General features: G+C 42.6%; 1 protein-coding gene across 2 annotated transcripts in view; it reads left to right on the top strand.

Annotated features, from left to right (window-relative positions):
• Nucleotides 1-20,819, top strand: part of ETS1 (ETS proto-oncogene 1, transcription factor) — a 67,251-nt gene extending 46,432 nt beyond the window's left edge. The window contains exons 1-8 of one of the 2 annotated variants that reach the window (XM_072156683.1): nt 2,511-2,713; nt 12,251-12,370; nt 12,514-12,714; nt 12,945-13,019; nt 13,157-13,405; nt 13,976-14,236; nt 17,335-17,453; nt 17,874-20,818. In XM_072156683.1, coding sequence (XP_072012784.1) covers nt 2,632-2,713; nt 12,251-12,370; nt 12,514-12,714; nt 12,945-13,019; nt 13,157-13,405; nt 13,976-14,236; nt 17,335-17,453; nt 17,874-18,089 — 1,323 coding nt within the window. In that variant the 5' untranslated portion in view covers nt 2,511-2,631 and the 3' untranslated portion in view covers nt 18,090-20,818. Of the gene's footprint in view, nt 1-2,510; nt 2,714-12,250; nt 12,371-12,513; nt 12,715-12,944; nt 13,020-13,156; nt 13,406-13,975; nt 14,237-17,334; nt 17,454-17,873 lie in introns of those variants that run through there. The other variant, XM_072156682.1, reaches the window with a different exon arrangement.
• The last annotated feature ends 1,244 nt before the right edge of the window (nt 20,820-22,063 follow it).

Genomic DNA, 22,063 nt, shown 5'->3' with positions numbered 1-22,063 from the left:
GCAGATACCTCCTGACAAGACATATGTCAGACCTGCTCTCCGGAAAATGATCCTGTCTGAAGAGAATATCCTGGATCATAATCCCCCCCAGAGTTGTCTTGGGACCAAAAAGAAGAGGAGGAGGCTGAAGAAGAGGGAGGGGCCGAAGGGGGGTACTGCCACGGGCGCCCTCGCGATCCATGTCACGGATCGCGGGCACATCCGTGCCCCTCTCCGTGGCTCTGCCCCAGGCCCCCACTTACCTCTACATGATCCGGCTACGGTCCCGACTAGGCCGCGTGCGTCCCCGCTCCTTAGGACGCGTGCACGCCGCCACTCTAGAATGCAAAGTGCTAGCGCACAGGTGAGTGGCGCTGGCCACTTCCGGGTGATTTTACCACCAACATTCTGCACTGAGTAACTACTAACGCCGCTGCCTCACTGAGCCCCTGAGCCACTGCTTACTTAGAACTGAGGAGTGTTTTGTACCCCGCAGCCGTTTGGCTCCCGCACTGATGCCACCCTGCTGACTCACTGCAGCAGTAGCGACTTGCTGCCTGCTTCGCTGCCTTACGCGCAAACTGACACCCTCTTCTCCCTACGATGATGATGAAGCCCTTGCTCCCAAGTGCGATCGGCTATGTCATCATCGATTTGTGTTTCCCTGTCACTGCTATTCTCCTCAATGGTCTCAGTATGCACAGCCCGACTATTTGCAAGTGCAACATAACCTCCCGTGCCACTCTCCACATCTCTACTTTCCCTCCTACTGCACGAAAAAGCGGATGTCTGCTCCGCTTCTTCGCTGCCAAGCAGCTGCTGACTGTCCTCAAAGAATTCATCCTCGCTGTATAGTGGCACTGAGCCCAGACCAGCTAGTAGAACTCTGGCTGAGGGAAATGAACAGGACAGAGCCTGGTTGAGGACAGGTAAACTGGGCGGCTGAACTGCTCCTGGGCCATGCCAACTAAGGGTTGTATCTGACGAACTCACAGACTCTTGGATGGGGTTGTCAGATGTCATTTGGGAGGAAGTGGATGACTTAGTCAACCAATAGAGAACCTTTAAGTTGTTCATCAACACACTGCCGCTTGATGACACCGGCAGTTCTGGCCTCACAGAGACTCCCCTGCTGCGACGTCCCCTTACTGTGCAGCGACCTGTGCCTGCTCCACCTGCCACCTCTCTGTCTGAGATATTGGTTAATCAACTATTTTGACTTGACACAGATTTCTTGATCAACTTTAGCAACAAAAATTAATTGATATTTGGGGTATACTGATCCCCCCAAACCGACACCCTGGACTTGGAACAAAAATCACTCCATCAGCTACCGAGTACAAGCAGCTAGAGACAGCACATGCAGTGTGAAATGATGGGATAGCAAATGGCCATCTGTTTTTATAGGGCTGTGACATCACATAAGCCTGCTGGTCGCTGATTGGCTTACATGTCTGCACATGTGATCGAGGGTGTTCCTTTCTCTTTCCCAGAGTTTTCTGCACCATGTAACACGCTGTGCTTGCGGACATTTTGCTTATAAAGAGGAAAAAAATTTGTTCTCACGAATCACTGTAAACTTCGTGCCCAACCGAAGTTTTCCTGAAATTCAACTTCGTTAGAATCGATTCACCCATCTCTAATTAGGGGGTATACATATCACACAAGAGAGGGGTAATATATGTATTGGTATTATGTGATTAGGGGGTATACATATCACACAGGGGAGGGGTGATATATGTATTGGTATTATGTGATTGGGGGGTATACAAATCACACAGGGGAGGGGTGATATATGTATTGGTATTATGTGATTAGGGGGTATACATACTGATGCGGTATTATCACATAGGGAGGGGGTATATGTATTGGTATTATGTGATTGGGGGGAATACATATCACACAGGGAAGGGGGCATATGTATTGGTATTATGTGATTAGGGGGTATACATATCACACAGGGGAGGGGTGATATATGTATTGGTATTATGTGATTGGGGGGTATACAAATCACACAGGGGAGGGGTGATATATGTATTGGTATTATGTGATTAGGGGGTATACATACTGATGCGGTATTATCACACAGGGAGGAGGTTTATGTATTGGTATTATGTGATTGGGGGGAATACATATCACACAGGGAAGGGGGCATATGTATTGGTATTATGTGATTAGGGGGTATACATACTGATGCGGTATTATCACACAGGGAGGGGGTATATGTATTGGTATTATGATTAGGGGGTATACATATCACACAGGGAAGGGAGTATATGTATTGGTATTATGCTATTAGGGGGTATACATACTGATGCGGTATTATCACACAGGGAAGGGGGTATATGTATTCTATGATATTATTGGGGGGATATACAGTACAGATCACTTGGTACTACCTGTAGAGTTACTAGATCTTGTCCAGTGATGAGATTGTGCGGTAGAAGTTTTAGGGGCGGGTCTATGTGTAATCCATGCTATCCCAGTGGCCCGCACAGTGTCAGCCCCGCCCCGGTGTCATGAGCTAGCCCCGCCCAGCTCCCCGCCTGTCTCTCCCCGTATCGGGCAGGACAGAGCTCAGAAGAGCGGATCACAATAGACGGGCGGGCGGCACACACGGACCCTGCACCCGCAGCAGCAGCAGCAATAGCCATGAAAGCGGCGCTAGAAATCAAGCCCACCCTGACCATCATCAAGACCGAGAAGCCGGAGTATGAGTCGTACTCCTGTGCCGGTGAGTAACCCTGTGCTCCCCGGACACACACATCCAGAGGCCACTGTGCCCGGCTGCCCTGATAAGTAGTCCAGTGGGCATCTACCTACTTGTTCTGTTATAGTACTGCCACAGGACATCATCAGCCCCGGTCCCGCACTGGTACTTTTAACCCTTTACTGTCAGTGGGTATTATTAGCCCATGATCGCACTGATGCTGGTACTTTTGGGTATTGTTGACCCGTTACTGCTCCCATCTCTCCCACTACTTCTGTATTACTGGCTATTATTAACTCCTTAGTAAACTGATGGCCATCGTTATCTCTGATGGTTCCATCACAGGGTGTTTTGGGGCGATTACTGCCCTCAGGGTGCCAGAGGTGCTTGAGATCTGGTCCATTGATGGGCAGTACAGCCATGGCTCTGTCATGTGCAGCCATTGAGGGATCTCTAGTAATTACATGTAATGAATGTGCTTCCAGCTGCTGGATGACCTGCACATTTTGCCTTGAAGGGGGTTGGGGTGGGGACTGGGGTCATGAATCTAAGGCAGAAGATAAGGAGATTACAGTAATCTAATTAGTTCTCTGTGATTGCCTGAATGTTACCAGTCATGAATACATCAAGCCCTAGAGTCACTGCTGAGCCTTCTGCAGAACCTCTTGGACACAGTCAGCAGCTGTGTACTGAGATGTAATGGCCCTTACTGGATTGTATATTTGTGTGTGTTACTGCATGGAGCTGTCACCTGCACAATGTGTATCACTCCTGGTGTTAGATGATGGGAGTGGAGGCACTATCTGCAGCTGTTCCCTTTCTAGAGGTTTCAGAGCATCATTCATATTTTCTGCTTTGGTTGTTTCTATGACTTCTGCTGATGTCACACACAATTCACTTTGTATCTGGGTTTAGATTATCAACATCATTGAAATGTAGTCTTTTGTTGAAGTAGCGGGGGCTGGGAAGGTGTAAACATTCTGTAGATTAGAACTGACCAAGGCCTCGCCCCAGTCTGTGGTCTTGGGACAGATAAGATGGTGATGACAGGGCTCATTGCTTCTCTTTGTCTTCATTAAAACTCAGATTAAATCCCAGATAAAGTGACCTCCCTCCCTTCATTCTCAATTTTCTGTGCTGAACACCCTATAAATGGTTTGGAAGAATCTGACATTCATTTATGAGGGTTTTGGTATTTTTACTTGCTTGATATGAAGCTGATTCAGCTGAACTACGCCAATGTCTGCATGGGTGCAAAACCCTTTCCTTTCTGTTAGGTTTTGGATCAGTTGTAGGTATTATGTAGGGTTGTGACCCTCTAGTTTTGGATTAATGGTAAGTGTGGATTGTGAGTGTAGTTTTTGAGCAGTGGTATGGTATGGTGAAGTTTTGTAGTAGTAGATATCGTATGATTGGGATTGTGACGGTTTTGGAGCAGTAGTATGTATGATGAAGGATTGTGACTCTTGAGTAGTAGGTATGATGTATGGTTTGGTACCCTCCGGTTTTAGACTAATAATCAGCATGATGTAGGACTGTGACTCTATTAAAGACTACATGTAGTGGAAAGGTAAATGTAGTGATTGTAGTCTTCTATCTTGAGGCAGTAGTAGGGATCCCCATACTCTTCTGGAATCTTGCTACACATTAATCTGTTTTGGCCATTCTATTCCTCCCCAGTGTAGTACTGATCTGTTGAGGGACTGGACTAGTTGCTGATTGGGAAACACTGGGCAGATATCTTTCCTCTGGAATCTCGGAATCTGTTGACGTCACTATTATTTTCCCCATCATTAGAGAGATTGCTCAATCTCTGCTCATCTCGCTGGGGGTAGGACATGTGCTTACATATGTGAATGAACCTCTGATCTCATTGAAATGCTAGTGGGGATTTCTAACTATGGTAAAAGATAATGCAACATAAACAGTAGAAAGCCAGTTTCATATCTGCTAATGTTTTAATATCCCCTAGGAACGGTGGATCGCCAGTCCATATGGGCTCTGCCTCAATAGTTTTATGAGGACAAAGTGGCCACAGTGAGAATTAGACAGCCACCACCTTGTAATAATTTGCATGGGTTAATAGGGTTAACAGGATTCCCCTAAGTGACTCTTGTAGATGTCATGACTAAGGCTTGATGCATGTGGTCTTAAAAGCGTGTGCTTTGTGTCTGTTCCCTCAATCCTGTCTCATCTCTTTTTCTCGGTATAATAAAGTCCACTGAAGCAGTATAAAGGGTCTCGGTGAGTATTTGTGTGGATGTCTCATTAGGATTATTGGGTTTAGCGTCAGAAGAGTCATTGGTATTTCATGCACTGTGGTCAGAGTGAAGGGGCAGAAGACAGGCCGTCCGATCTTTTAGCGGTTTTGCACCTCTTGTAAGTGCCTCGGTTGCATGTCTTTCATGTCTGTCACTGACAAATGCTCTATCAACATCATCATTCTATCTGAAAAGCATTGTCATCTTTATTTAACAATTTGACAATTGAAAAAATAGTAACCTACATGGATGGTTTTAGTCTTTGTAAGAACTGTATAGAACTGCATTCATAGTTGTAAGTCTTGACCTTTCCTATATTCCCTCTCACTAAAAGCTTAGACCGGCACCCGAAAATTTATCTTTACTAGCCATAGGGGCATGACTCAACTTAAACATGCATTCATCGTGCCAAAAACATGCCCTGTCAGTTATGATTGACATGTACCACACTCCCTGACATTGGCACAATCATACATTCATCCTGAGCCATGGTGACCGGAGCCTCCATATGTATCTGGGGGACCGTTCTAAGCCAGGCTTATAGCCAGGCGATAGCTAAAGCGTGTTCCTGCCCTACACCGGCCACGCCCCCTTCACCCCCATCTGCTTGTTGTTGAGATGAAGGGGGATATAGTCACAATTACTACCAGTTCGCTAGTAATTGCAATCACTTCAGTGCTTGTGCACCAAAACACTGGCGTACATGTCCTGATAAATGACCCCCATTGACTTCATGACTAGATGAAGCTTGCAAATGCCAAAGTTGTAAAAGCTTAAAACTTAACAGACAGCTTTACACCATAGGAAAGGATTGATGCTACTGTGGTTAGACAAAAAAAAGCTTCTAACTGATTCCCTTAAAGTCCGCATTCACATTGGGTTGCGTTTTCTGATGAGTTTTTCATGCAATTAACTGTGATCACATGCTGAGGTTACATTGTGTTTCCATTGCATTAGCTAAAATGCAATGTAACCTTACCATGTGATCACGGTTAAAGCATTTGGAATGCATCAAAAACGTAAGGCATCGTGTGAACGTGGCCTCAGTGCTATTCCCTAATCAGTGACTTATTTGAACCAAGTCTGATCCTGGTCACTAAAAATGGCCTACAGCTAGATGGAACATTGCTAGCCAGAAAACATTTATTTATTCTGCAATCCGTTTAAAAAACATGCATACAAATTGGCTAATATCCTCAGTTCAACCCTTATTTATACTTCAGAGCTGCTCTCACTATTCTGCTGTGTAAATACATTACATATCTTATATTCTGATCTTCTAGATAAAGCCTGTATTCTCATTTCTGCAGGCTTCCCAGCTGAAATCTCCAGACATAATCTGTGTGCGCTATATAAATAAAGGAATTATTATTATTATTCTTTCTTGTTCATTGTTTGTCAAGAACTTGTTCTGGTGATGTGTGGTCTTTAAATTATATCTGACTGAATGTGAATCATATGTAAAGTTAAGATCATAATTTAATGTGTAGACCAGATTTTTGTCACTAAGGCCAAGATTATGAGGATCCAGTGTACAGGCATTTTAGTGGTGCAGCAGATGCTTTCTGATGCTCCATTCATCTCTATGATACTGCTAAACAGCAGCAGCAGCAGAGTGCAGCGCTCATTCATCTCCAGCAGTCCCATAGAGATGAATGGTACATTCAGCCATAGCTCCATTCACATAGGTTTACGGAGGGCCCTGGTTCCTGTGATTAGTGGTACTCTCCTTAGACACGTATCCTCTATTCTGTATAGAAAGGATTCTGCAAAAATAGATAAGACAACATGTTTAATTCCCCCCAACATCTGTTGTCATCAGTCAGGGTACCCTAATAAGCATCAGATTATTGTCATATCCTTCTAATGTGTATATGCACCTTTAGTTTAGAATTGGATGGAGAGGCTTTAGAGTAGACAGACCCCAGTGACCCCATTCTTGGGTCTGACTGAGGCTGGACCTGGGAGTATGGGGGTTTGTTGCCTCATTGGTAGACTTCTAAGGAGATTTTACCTGTACACCCTACTGTGAAGCAGTCAAGCCTTTTTCCGCATTGCCTCAGTATTCAGCGTTTTTGGTTAATTCTCTTTTATTTTTCCAAAGATAAGAACTGACATTGTCACCATGTAAGAGTTCATCTTCCCTAGCAGCTCTTTTTGGTCACATTTGGTAAACACAGGAAAGTCTCTGATATCCAAAACATACTGGTAGGTTGATTAGATTGTGAGCCGCATTGGGTACTGGGACCCATTTGGCAAACTCTGTGCAGCGCTGTGTAATCTGTGAGTGCTATATAAATAAAGGAATTATTATTCACAGCGCCTTACATTTCTTCATAGTGGAGTTGTACAGGCAAGATCATATACAGGGTATGATGGGAATAGTAATGGTGGCTAATGTGCGTTCTGCTTTGTTTGGAATTTTTCCCACATGTTGGGGTGATGTGATGTTGTGATAATGGTCTACTGACATATTGTGAGCGTGAGGTGGGACAAATATCCATCCCATATCTGGGGGGTGAGAAGTTTTTCCCTGGTTCCCTAAGGGAGCAGCACACTAAGACTGTGAGAAGAAATTCCTGTAAGGGGGCCGCTCTTATAACAGAAATGACTTCCATATGAAAGGGGGCACCGCTTGGGGTGTGAGAAATTTGTCCGTGGGAGTGGAATCAGTGGGTGCTGCAATCTGCCCCTTTTGAAGACACATGTGCGGAAGGAATGAACTAGAGCCTTTAACCCTTTCTCAGCTGTAAGAGGCGTCCACCATATCATTCAAACTGGTTCCCACATTTTAAGAGTGTAAATGTCATGTGTGCTGTGCGTGAGGACTGCCGGCTGGGAGAAGGTTAATTGTACAGTGTGGGAATATTTGGGAAGTGTAGTCAATCTGGCTGCAGAAGACGGAGCAGTGACTGAACTCCCATGCACGCTGTGACGACAAACTGGTGGTCTCACGTTACACGGCTATGACTCAATCATAGGAGGTGGAGAGAAGGGAGAATGTTAACCCTGACACATCTGTGCAGACTAGCGCGCTCGCTACATATTGTTTACCCAAGGCCAAGACTTTACAGGCCATTTTACAGCAAAGTATCTGATACGGAGAGTTGGGCTTAAGACCTGAGACCTCCACTGTTCTCATATTTTACTGTTACAAGATGCATGCTTTTAGAGGCATGCTTTTAGAGGATTTTCGGATGTATACTTGTCTACTTCTATGAAGTAATTGCTTTATTGGATATATCAGTATGTAATGGAGCAGCACATAATAGAAAAAGCTGTATGCTGATATGTAAAAGCTCAATGGGCGCACTTTCAATAAATGGATATATAGATAAGTTTCAGTTATGTTCCATGAATTTTTTTTCTCATAAATAAACTTTATTATCCCAAAGGAAACTTATCAGAGCAAGAAGCAGCTTTATTCCAAATAGCCCTCAGCCTGGGGTGTAAGGAAGGATTTGACTGACATTCCCATAGATTTGCTGCATTTGCTGTCACTATTCAATGTTCCTGTTCTTGTAAGGAAACTGGCTACTCATACCATCAAATAACACTGTTTCCTGGATGCAGATGAGTCAGTGGGGCATTTTAAGCTTGGTGGTCTGTGTATGAGAGGCCGGCAGATCCTGCCACATTGTCAACATCGTGGGCAGGTCCATGCTCAGTGGGTATCAGATTAGAAAGATTGCATCCACGTGTACCAATTGTGTGATATCTGAAGTGCTTCCTATAATCCACATCAAGTGGCGACCTTCCTTTGTGTGAGCCTCTGACTACTGTGATAATCCCCAGTGATATCCTCTAATCCCATGTGAGCTTTCTGAGTGTAGCCCACCAGCTGAGCACGGCCTGGAATATGAGCTGAGGGTTCATGTTAGTCACGGTGCAGTGTAAGGTACATGGCAAAAGGGGCAATTGCTGATATACAGTATCTTTTCCCCATGACCTTTTCTCTACCTTTGGGCAGTGGCGTATACACATTTTACAATGGCTTCAGTAATATACAATTTTCCTCACTAGTACAAATGGTCAGGTCATGATATGATCCTGGATGACACAGGATTTCAGCTCCCTCTCTATGTTGTCATGTGTTATCCTATTCAGTAGATCAGGAATTGGAGGAATTCTCTTAGGAAGTCATGCAGCTGTCTCACTTATACAAGTTTCCATCTTACTTTAGGCCTTTCCATTCACAGACAGGAAGCCGAGATCTGGAAACAGGTGAATAGTGTATTAGAAAGTTACAAGATTATTAGTTGTACATCATTTGGAATACCCCTTCAATGGAGGTGTGGAGTAAATTACTGAGGGGAAGATTCCACACACATTCTTACTGTATAACAGATGTAATTAGTCATATTATAACAAAGCGAACACGTCACATTTTATAAAGTACATCAATATTCTCCATATTCTGTACTATTCTTAATCTTGGTTGTGGTGTATTTTATTACTGCGTTTTTATCAATTTTTTTCTGTGTTCTGGTTCATGGAGGCAAAGAAATTGTTGGGCAGAAAACAGGAATGTAACCGTATAACAGTAGGCGAATGATTGAATGTAAATCACATCCTAAATCTATGTAAATATTTAATAGTGTATGTCCTGTAGTGGCCAACAAACACTGTCCCTCTTTTTGCAGTGGTTGTTATAGTAAGGGCTGGTTTTTGTCTGTAGCCTGCGGAGAATAATGGAAAGGTCTCTGCTCCCCACCCTATTTTTTTTAGTGCTAGTGATAGGACCATTTCCTAATGTCTTGTGAGGTGAGCTCTGACCTCCCAGCGCCCCCTTCCTTGACCATAATGTTGATGCTTACATCCTCTGTAGTATGATCCCACATCTCTTGCACTTTCTAGGGAGGTGCAGTAGTCCGTCTCAGATCTTAATCATATTTTGCACAATGCGGGGGTGTCCTTGAGCCTTATCCTGACTGCTTTAGAGGCCAATTGAGGACAAAGGAATATTTTTGGTGCAGCTCGTGGGGCAACATTCATGTCAATAAAATGCAGCCCCTGGAGGCTTCACAGACGCTCTGAGTCACTGGATCCTGAGCTGCTCTCTGTGAAACCTGAGGGAGGACTATCCTCCATGCTGGAGACAGTCCAAGGCGACCAACGTCCATGATTGTAATATCTATGTAATGAACGGTCATCAATGCTGTGGTAGTGTTTAGTTATCTGTCCATGTGGAGCTCTATAGTGGTGCTCTATAGTCTTCCATTGCCTATCATTAAGTAAACCAATGTCCCTTTCAATTGCCATAACCATTACAGATGTGCATCTTCACAATGGCAAACTTGTAGGTTTAACCTCCGTCACATTACTTTCCTACTCCATGTGGGGGGAATTTATCAGAAGAGTCCTGAGAGCAAAACTGTTCTAGTGGCTTATGGCAACCAATCAGAGCTCACTTTTCATTTTTTCACAGCAGTTTTCAAAAGGAAAGCTGAGCTCTGATTAGTTGCCATGAGAAACCAGAACTGTTCTGCTTACAGATACTTCTGATAAATCTACCTCTACGTCTTTAGTTCTATCTACCTTAACCAAGTACCTCTCACTTTCAGTTTATATATACACACACAATATAATTGTAAACATTGAAATAAAATGCTTCCCATTTAACACCTATTTTCATGTAAATTTGTGAACGATAATCTTTCTCCTTTTTACAAAACAAGCGTAGCACTAAAATAATGTCCCTCTGAATCCAAAATAGGCTATCCTGAAAATCAACTAGCAACTTATTAGTGTTAAATCAATGTACCCTTTATTGTATGGAATTTAATGTAGTTTGAATTAACACTGTAGATGATACACCCCTCCCTCTGAACAAGTATTAACTCTGCAGTGTCTTAAAGCATCAGGGACAAGGCAGCCCGGCTTGGGGAGGGCACTACTGTGTACTTGGCACTGTTCAGAGCGGTATGTCAGGATGTTCAGTTCCAGATTTGGCTTTCAGATTTGGCAAACAATTTGTTCCTAGAGGTAAATCTGAGTCTGTCATGTTCTGTATATAAGCTGCTCAACATTTGGCAGCCGGGAGCACCGGATGACACAGCAGACTGTTCCTGGAAGGAGTCTTTGTTATTAGATGCTTCCATTCTATCTCCCAATAAAATGCTCTCACGTGGTGAACGGGACTGTCTGATCAGGGAGTGAGTATAGTGAGCTCTGGCTACATACAGCTCGTTCTTTGAGGTAGGATCCAGCATGTTCTGCATCATTTGTGGATCGCAGATGATAAAGGTCCAAAAGCTCAAAAGGGACTTACAGTTTCAGTAACTAAAGGTTCTTCTAATTATTATGGAAAATTATACAATTTACCATTTGTGTTTATAAAATGTTAACAATGTTTTCACATGTTTACACAAACGCTTTGTAAACTAAAATCATATGTTCTGTATGAATGTGGCCTAAAGGAAGCTCTATTATCTACTTCCTGTGCTACTAACCAGCTTTGCATCTGTGTGACCATGGACAGATTTATGTCCACATGCACTAAACAATGAAGCCCCCTATAGAGTGATAAAAAGCAGAGATCTAGAAAACTACAAGGTATTAATACACAAAGTAAATTAGAGAATTGTACAACTTTTTACTATAGAGACAAACTCTGTAAATCACTGAATAAAATATTTGGCAATATTGTACTAAACCATGGATTTTGTTTCATCAACACTTCCAAGATCTTTGCTGCTAGTGAATGGAAACATTTTCCCTGACCTCTCTAAAAGCCTAAATACCAAATTCTTGCTTACAATTCACTGTATGTACCTGTTGTATCTAGTGTAGTAGTTGGATGAAAAGTCTATATTCCAGTCTTAAATATATAACTTGCAGTGATACATTTTTGCAAATAAGAACACAGGAGGATTGTGCTTTTTAAGGCTGGGTTCACACCCTGTTTTTAAGTATACCTTGTGCAAGCTACGTCTTTTCATCCTGCTCCCTCCTTCTGAGTGACACTCACTGTTACACTCAGCGGAGGTTACAGAGGCCTATGGGGAGCAGATTCAACGTCCCCACCCTCTGCAGAGTGGATATTTAATTTAGAAAGGAGGACACCAGTGATGTCACTGAACAGCATCGTACTCCACCGCATAAGCATACAGTGCAAAAAAACAAAGTGTGAACTCAGCCTTATGTATATAACATTGTCCATAATGGATAGAAGTGAGAAGTACTGATCTACCCAGGTCAATACTGAATCCAATACTGTCCTCTTTTGAAAGTTATAATTTTAGGGATGTAAATGTTGGATATCCCTGATGAGCCTTGGTAACCTGTGTCTCTTTTTCAGATATGGAGTGTGCCGATGTGCCACTACTGACTCCCAGCAGTAAAGAGATGATGTCTCAGGCACTTCGGGCCACCTTTAGCGGCTTCACCAAGGAGCAGCAACGTCTGGGCATCCCCATTGGTGAGACATATGACTAATCATATATATCCTATATATAGATCCTAGATATTCTTTAACCTCTTCTACTGTGCTCTGGGTGTAATGTAGGGTCACTCAAAGAACAGACATTTATATGAACACCACCACTTTTTTTTTTCCGGCAGATCCCCGCGAATGGACAGACGCTCACGTCAGAGACTGGGTGTCATGGGCAGTGAATGAGTTTACCTTGAAGGGTGTGGACTTTCAGAAGTTCCGCATGAGTGGAGCAACGCTGTGTGCCCTTGGGAAGGATTGTTTCTTGGAATTGGCACCAGATTTTGTAGGAGACATCTTATGGGAACACTTAGAAATTCTACAGAAAGGTAAGGTATTTTGGTAGTCCCTGTATTTGAGGGCTTATTGGGCAGAGAACTTTATAATTGAATGAAATAGGAACTGTGCTGTTATTTTACTGGGACCACAGATCTCATAATGGTGTCAGTTGTGTGGTGAGATATATAGGTCATGTCAAGCCTTTTGAACTTTCCTCCATAGCTGTCAGTAATGTTTCTTTTGTTTTTTTTATCTTTCTCTCCACCTGTTAACCCAAAAGACTCCAAACTGTACCAAACGAATGAACTGGCCCCAGCATATCCTGAATCCAGATACAACTCAGACTACTTCATCAGTGAGTATTGCTAACCTACTTTTTGGGTTGATCATGGCTTACCCTTTGTATTGCTCCACTGGGAGGTTTAGGATTTTGATTTTTTTTAATCTACACGGAATTTCTGTCCAACTGATAAGTAATGTCATGTGTTGCAGGTTATGGCATAGAACATCCACAGTGTGTCCCACCATCTGAGTTCTCTGAGCCCAGCTTCATTACAGAATCCTACCAGACCCTGCACCCCATCAGCTCAGAGGAGCTATTGTCCCTGAAATATGAGGCTGAATATCCCTCTCCAATCTTACGAGACCCCTTACCGCCTGACTCGCTTCAGGGAGACTACTTCACTATCAAGCAGGAGGTTGTGTCTCCAGATAACATGTGTGTGGGAAGGATCAGCCGAGGTAAGAGTTTCTACCAAAACATGATGGGGGAGAGTATGGTGGAGATCAAAGGCTTCAAGTGACAAGATACATGAGCATAATGGCCCACATTTACTAAGGGCCGTGCACCAGTTTTCTGTCTGACTTTGCACGTTTTTTTCGGTGCAAACTGCTTGCACAAGTATTTAAGAAGTGTCTGAGACGCATTTCTGATGCACACAACACTTTGTAGCGCATGCTACACTATACCTGACACAAAACATATTTCTGTACTGTTCGACAGAAATGTGTTGCATGCCCCATGTTTGGTGCACCAAAAAAGTGGTGAACTCTGTCAGGGCAGTGCAGGGGGTGCCAGATTCATGAAGAACGTGCACCAGAAATTATGAATATGTACTCTGCAAATTACACAAGTAGACGGCACTGTCCTGAGTAAATGTGCCCCAATGTATTTAACAGTGTTGAATGCTTAAAAGATCTGACCAAAAAAATGAATACTAAAGAGGGCTTGTTTTCCTTCTATATGTACTTATGTACTTTTCTGAACAGTTAGACATGTAACGTTAATCCTTGGTTCCATGTTTTGGATAGGTAAGCTTGGTGGACAGGAGTCATTTGAAAGCATAGAGAGTCATGACAGCTGTGATCGCCTCACCCAGTCCTGGAGCAGTCAGTCTTCCTATAACGGCCTTCAGCGCGTTCCTTCATATGACAGCTTTGACTCTGAGGACTATCAGCCTTCACTGCCCAACCACAAACCTAAAGGAACATTCAAGGACTATGTAAGAGACCGAGCTGAGCTGAACAAGGACAAGCCAGTCATCCCTGCCGCTGCCTTGGCTGGTTACACAGGTACCACTCATACCATAGTTTACCTTGTGCATGTTTGCTGTCTGATTGGGGCTGATACGGAGCACAGCCGTACAGTAACCTGCTGCATCTGTATGATGTTAAGATGTCTGAACTTCCAGCTGCATCTGGTCTGGAAGGCTGCAAACAGTTTGGTATGAGTGAGTGGGTGGTGAGGAGTGCACTGTTCTCAAATTGGGTTATGATTTCTGCCTCTGATAAGTAAACCTAATGCTGTGCCTAAGATGACATCAAAAGCAGCTTTAGTTTTTTTTTTCCGTTGTATGTCACTTTCACACCTTCAGTGTGACTGAGGTGATAGCATCTGAGAAACTGAGACTCAATGAGCACAGCTCAGAGGTGTTAACCATGAAAAACAAGATGCTTGCAGAAAGTCACATAGAAGAGCCACATCTTATGACATTAGAGGCCTGTGCTAGATGTGGTCATACATGAAATGCAAATGGCAGTTGTCCATTGTAACTAGTCTGCTCTCAGAATGAGAACTGAGATTTGATTGGCTGCTGCAGATTTGACCATCACACTAGTATCTTTTTATCATACTGTAGTTGATTATTGGGTGTCTTCAGACTTTGTCCTTATCGCTGCTATTATTACTATTATGCTTGGTTATTGTACAAGTATGGCCAAGTTCACACCAGGGATTGGCAGGGTCTGTTCATCATTTCATTATCAAATAGCAAAAAAAATTGTACATCAGTCCACATCTTTTTTTACAATATTAATAATGAAAGGTAACGGTCTGTACATTCAAGGCAAAGGTCAATGGCTTCCGGTTTTATGGCAAGTAACTGAAAAACCTGACGCAGGTGTGAACTTGGCTGTACGACAGTAGTCATCTCTCTGTGCTGATCAGATATGATAAATGGCATCTCCTCTGTGTGTGGTATGCCTCGGAGCATTCTGCCCCCCTTTTGATTGTACTAACAGTGTCCTTTCGTGACTGTACCGCCTGTCTGGTCTTGCATCACTTTCTGCACAATCCTGAGAGATCCCAGTATAACTTGTATGATGTTCTTCTTGACCTTATATAAAACACATCTATTATTGGCTCCATAGCAGTAAATGCCAAGCGTCCCCTTCTCTCCCCCAGGGTCTGACCACACAAATTACCAATCTTTTCCTAAACAATTCCAACAGAGATACACAAACTATACATCCATATACTCTCCCAGGCCACAAATATGTACACAGTGTTAATGGGGATATAATTCCCAGACAGCGGCTCTGCAAGTCCTCTTAACAGCTGGAGGAGAACATTTGGACATCGTGTTTACATAGATTGTGATGCAGACAATCTGGGCTGTGGCTGTCCATGGGTGGATTGTATCTGAGGCTTTCCTGGCTTAGTCCACCGGTATATCATTCCCTATAACTGATCAGAATCTCCAGGTTTGTCCTTTTGCCAGACGGGTTATCTTTTGTAGATTGTGAAAGGTTCTTCTTGGCCTTTTTAAAGTTACAATTTGCAGTTTAAACAAAGACGATGCAACATGGAGTCTACTGGAGGCGCCAGGGGATAGTGGATAAATAAGACTGCATGTTAGCCCCTCGATATCTGAACAAATAATTTTCTTATTTAAACAGAAAATGCTCTTGTGAGCCTGGGAACGTTCCTTCTTCTAAGCACCCCTGGGAGTTGCGGTCGCTGTGCTCACAGCTGTGGCCTAAAGGCTGGAGCCAAAAGTGTGTACAGGTCACAATTCATTTTGGTCTTTTCGTAGTGCAGCAGCATCCACATTGTGAATTATAGATGCTGCACAACCGGATTTGTGGCTTCCTTCTACATCCTTATTTCCCCAGGCAGAGACTTAAATCTCTTCCCCATCTCTAGATTCTCCATTAAAGCTTACTGTGTTTGGGTGCCTGATAAGGCAATCATTATGTAGCTATAGACCAGACAGGGACAGAAGAGGGGTCTGTCTATTATTGCTATATTTTTAGAATCTGGGTTCTCTTTTGCCCCAGTAACTGAATGGGGAGACATTTTTTCTCAATGAGGCTAGCACATTCCTATCATGTGACTGCCTAGATCAGGCTGCCATGTCTGGATATGCTGTACAACAGAAGCGGCTTTGTGCAAAGTGATAGCATGTGAGTCCCAATGACTGCATGCAGTCTTTGAACCCTGTTCAGGTTAGGGGTCATAGGGTTTCAGTGGGGGGACACAAGTGTACTGTTATCAACTAGTCTGTGGTTGCTTGGGGATTTTCCAGCCAGTTACCACCTCCAAGGCGCAAGAATCCAGTTGTGTCTATGAAGTGGTCACATGTTTAAGTAATGAAGCAAATAAGCGCTCATGGTTGGTGTTTTCAGTAGATGCATTGTTCTGTCCATCTGGAACAGACCGCATCCCTTCAAGGATTGTGACTGTGATGTCATTGAGTAATAGCCGCTCACTCGTGGATTATACGAGACACACTGACTGCAGTAATCTTCTAATATTTGTTATCCATGGCCTCCTTCCTTACTCTTAAAATTATGCTAATTAGCCTTCGAGGGCTTTTGCGAACCAAGCACACTGACATTCTAGTATGTGTCCCCTCTGACAAGAACTACTGTGTGATCGGTTTACAATCCAATCCTGGTGGTAGATGTCCTTTAAGGTTGCTAGAGTACTTAAATTATTCTCTCAAGTATGTAGATGACTTATGTATGCGCTGAAATCTATCCCTTAGATATTGAGACTTTACTAATAAAAACCATAATGTTATAATTTTGTGAACTCAAGTGCATGGGACTCTATCTGCACCCATCTCCAGACCCATGTGTGCAATATATCTTTGTCCTATAACCACCTGCCAAATTAAACTAGAATAAGAATCTTGTTGTTTCCTCTCTGGTGAGTGTTAAAGCATAAGAAAAGACTTCAAGCTTTTCTACCCAAAAACTAAAGCTTTTAAAAAAAAAACTTGATATCCCTGTAGATAAAACTATTAATACTCCAGAAGGAGCTGGAATGGTCACCATTTTGTGTTGCCACAAGTGTTTAAAGTTCTAAGTTCTTGTTTGGTTGTGTTCTTAGTGCTGAGTTCTCAGTGTTCTCAAGGTCTCACATCTTGGTCTCTTTTTTTCTCTAGGAAGTGGACCAATCCAACTCTGGCAGTTCCTCTTAGAGCTATTAACAGACAAATCATGCCAGTCCTTTATCAGCTGGACGGGGGATGGATGGGAGTTCAAACTCTCTGACCCAGATGAGGTAAGAGTCCAAAGCTCCATCACATTGTCCAGAACTCCTAAGAGCCTTTACCAATACACAATTATAGATTGCAGACTTGTTGGTGTCCTGAAGAAACCTGCTATGTTCACCAACTATTATTCTGTGTAGTATGTGCACTACAGAGTTCTTTTATTGAGCTTGAAGAATGCAAAAATCTGTCTGTCTAGACTTAATCCCTCAACATTTTGCATCTGAGACTGTAGTTAGGAGGGCATCATGTCCCTTTTGGTTTCTTCCAAGTACATCAGTGTTGAATCCAGACAGGAGGTAGAAATTTTTGTGGATGGTCATTGAAATCCACATAATGTTGTAGGGCAGCCTTGGATATCAAGAAATATTTTATATATTTCTCTGGTCTACTTTAAATAGCCATCATTTCACCATCTTCCTGTCTTTTAGGTTGCCAGACGTTGGGGCAAAAGGAAAAACAAGCCCAAAATGAACTATGAGAAGTTGAGTCGGGGTCTGCGATATTATTATGATAAGAATATCATTCACAAGACTGCTGGGAAGCGATACGTCTACCGCTTTGTCTGTGACCTGCAAAGTCTCCTGGGATATGTGCCGGAGGAGCTCCATGCCATGCTGGACGTGAAACCAGACACTGATGAATAAGGATATGGGCCAAGGGATGTTGACAATCAAAGACAGAAATCTTTATGGACCTAAACTCCACACTCCACAGCCATAACTGTTTATGTACTTTGGATGTGGAGAATTTCTGGGAAGGAGAGCTTCCGTTCTTTGTAAGGTGGAAATTGACTATAAGACTTGGTTCCTGAAGATCACAGCTGGTCATTTCTTACCGTAAGGCTGAAATGGAAGAGCGACATGGTGGCTCCTATGAGTGAGCAGATTCATTCCAGATGTTGTGCCAGTATTTCTCAACTATTCCTAATAAAACGTTTTCCTTTTTATCGGCCACAGACAGTACAATAAGGCGGAGCTCCAAAGTTCGTCAGCTCAGCCATAGGGGCAGAAGAGGTCTATCGGTTTTATTTTATAAATTTGTTTGGTTGATGAAGCTAAGTGTTAAGTTACAGAAACTTCACAAATCTTTCTCAGGACAAAATCCATAACTGTACTGACCAGTTGCAGCAGTTCAACTCTTGCTCCTTAGTCTTTGCTAATTTATGCCTACTGCTGAGCCTCTGGGACAATGGTTGGACCCACATTTTCCATCTTGCATACTCCCAGATTGTATTTTTATACAAAAGAAAGATATGTATATATTTTATAAAAATGGTTAATGTTAATTGTACAGATTGTATGTATGTGTTTTTTTTTTTAATGTGCCAAAGAGGGTTAATATGTGTGATCATGCTCTGCTTTGACAATCCTGTGTGCATCCTCTGATGGAAGCAGCTAGGATACTGCCATTTCTTTAAGCCTTTAGCCTGTAATCCCAACATTCATTGTCTGGGCAGCTGTGTCTAAAAGAGGATCGGGGTGTTGTTCCTGTTAGGTCTTTATGGTGGGGAGCTTGGACTGAAAACATTCCAAAGGAAGCTGCCACTAGTGGTGAATGTGCTGGTGCACTGTGGAGATGCTGCTGCATTGTCATGTTGAGGCAGAAATGCAGGGCAGCTCTGCTTTATACATTCCATACATCCTCTACAGTAACCCTTTGCAGACTGACAGGCATTGGGAATACTTGAGTTTGTAATGTTTGTATGTGTATAAATATATTTTTTTTTATCTATAAAAAAAATAAAATAAAGATGATTATTTAAAGCACCAGTTCCTCTAATGAATCCAGGAGACTCTATGTTCAGACAGCTGGATGTTTGCATCCATACTGCTCTCTCATTTTTTACACATTTCTAAGCCAAGGTTCTTTAGTATCATGAGAAGAGTAAACTGGTGCTTTAAAGGCGCTTTATAAAAACCTCCGCATTTGTTCAGCAGTGAAGCGCAGAACGTGAAGAGACTTCCTCCAAAGAAAGATCAGAGGGGCAGCTGGATGATTAGATATTCTTAAAATGATGGGGAGGAGGGTAGGAAAACAGTTTGTACGGAGGAGCAGAAGGATCCATTACCAGGACAATCTAAGGGTAGAGGGAACTCCTTGTAGATCAGTGTGACCTATCAATGAGTAATTTGGGATTTACTGACTTCACTAGTACTGGCCGTTGATACTATGCAATAACTTAATGTTGTTAGGTAGAAATAAATGTCTTTTGGTCAATGTGAATTTATCTGTTTCCATTAAAGAAAATCTACCATTTGATTTCATGCATTATGAACCAAACATACCCTGAGTGGTTTTGCTGAAAAAACAATTATAAAATTCAGGATAATGAGTCTCTGTCACTCCTTTGCCTGGCTCAGCGCTTCTCTTCTTACACTGCTCAGAAGAAAGATGTAATCACTGACAGGCAGAAGTAATCAATCACTGCACCATGCCCCAGCTTCTGTGTATGAGTGATGCAGCTCAGGTTGATTAGTCCTGTGTGGAACAGTGCAGACAGCTCGAATAATGTGTTTTTGTACTACAAGAAGCATGCAATCCAGCTTTGCCAAGGTCCTGAATGTAATAATAGTTTTTTCAGCAAAACCACTCAATGCAGGGATTGAACAAGATATCCTGCTGCATCAGGTATGTTTGGTTCATAATGCATGAAATCGAATGGTAAATTTCCTTTAAGGACAATGAGGCCTTACATGTCATTGCGGGAGTTTGTGTATTATTATATATAGAAGACATTGCAGGTGCCTTAAAGAACTGACCATGATTCTCGTTCACACATCCTCATGTGATATGTATATGTCACGTAGCAAAGATAACCTTTTCTTCTGAGGGTATCTTACAGTGCGGCTTCTATGAATACAATGTCCCTTGGAAGATGAGCCCACCAGCCAGTCTTATATCCCTCATTTGGGCCAATACATAGATATGCACATTTCAGGTCTGCTAATATGGCAATGACTTAGAAGTGCACAATCTTCTATATGCATTTCTATGTTGTGTCCCGCAACACCCCTGTTCCAAACATGTCTCCACAGTTGATGCATTGGTTGAGCCAGATTTTCTTCTACTTGTAATTTATGAGACTTTGGTGGGTCTCTGAACTGACAATGTAGCATTTCATGTACTGTTCTATGTTCTGGAATTTCAATGACATAAAGGGTCCAGGTCCTGGTGCAATGTGCTGCAGCATAGCGAAGGGGTCCTGGACCCATCTAGAATAGAGTGTTTGATAGTGTTTTATTTGTTTGGTTTTTTTTATTTCCCTGTAGTTTTTTTTCTGATGCAGGAACATCAATTCTGATAAATATTTTTCTATATTTGTGAATCTATATTCAGCAATTTCATTCCTTACTGTTAAAAATGTTTTAATTAAATGAAGCATTTATACAAAAGGCTGACTCCTTATTGTTTTGTATGGGTCAGAGTGGGTCACAAGTTCAAATCTACAAATATCAAATATTATGTATAAATATATAATTCATTTCTTTATGCAATCTGTACCACACTTGGAATATGGGCAAGTCCTAAACTTGTTTTCACACAACAGACCTTCCTCCATATAATACTGCATGGATTATATTAGCCAATAACCACTTGTACGTCCTTCATGTTTCGTCTCACACTGTTCTATTCCATAACAATCCAGTCATTTCTGTTTATTGTCCATGTTATTTAGCTAAATATACTGTAAGTATACTGAACTTTAACATTTTTGGAGATTAAAACCCTTTCATAGAAGTCATGTCTCCAAAAATGGGTATATAAGCTGACGTCATCAGCAGCGACACAGCCACGTGATATTGTGCGCCAGTCGGCAGATCGCGTGGACGCGTATCTGCCGGCTGATACAACACAGAAAAGACCGAAGACCAGCCGCGGGGAAGACAGAAGAGGAGCCGCCGAACATCGGGAGCCAAGCAGACCATCGGGCCTCCGGAGGGTGAGTATGGAAGTTTTTTGTTTTTTATTGACTTGTGTATAAGCCGAGGGGAGGTTTTTCAGCACATTTTTTGTATACACGTGTATATACTGATATTTTTTGTGCATATGTATTTTTATTTTGTATGTCTTCCATGAGGTCATAAAGGCCCCTTGGGGGACAATTTTCACAATTTTTTTAAATTTTCATTTACAAGTTTTCCCATCTTTAAGTGCCCCAGTTACAGGAGAAAATGACCACCTGTCACTAGTGATGCTGATCAGAGCTGTACTGGGTCCAATTATACCCAGCAGCTCTTTAGACCCTGGTGGTCACGTGACCACCGATTCTACGGAGCCGGTCTGCTCCTTTGTGCACAATGCTGTGAGGAGCGGAGAAGGGAGAAGCGGTAATAAAGCGCATCTCCCTTCTCCTAAGGGTCTCCAAGTGTCTATGAAACCCGGATACCCGATCGTGCTAGCGCGGGAGCAATAGAAAACCGCAGTGACGCCTTTAGGAGCAGGCTGTCCAAGATGATTTAAAGGGAATCTGAAAGCAGTTTTAGCCATATGAAATTACAGACAGTGTTATGTATTGGCCCTGGAGAGCTGTGGTATAACTTGCTGGAGATGCAAACCTGGATTAAAAGTTCATTACTACTTACTACACAATAATGTATGATTACATATCTCTCCAGAT

Source organism: Engystomops pustulosus, chromosome 6, assembly GCF_040894005.1.
Source record: "Engystomops pustulosus chromosome 6, aEngPut4.maternal, whole genome shotgun sequence".
In the NCBI taxonomy this organism is placed as follows: domain Eukaryota; kingdom Metazoa; phylum Chordata; class Amphibia; order Anura; family Leptodactylidae; genus Engystomops; species Engystomops pustulosus.
The sequence above is the reverse complement of the archived record's forward strand: the minus strand, read 5'-3'. Positions and strand labels throughout refer to the sequence as shown.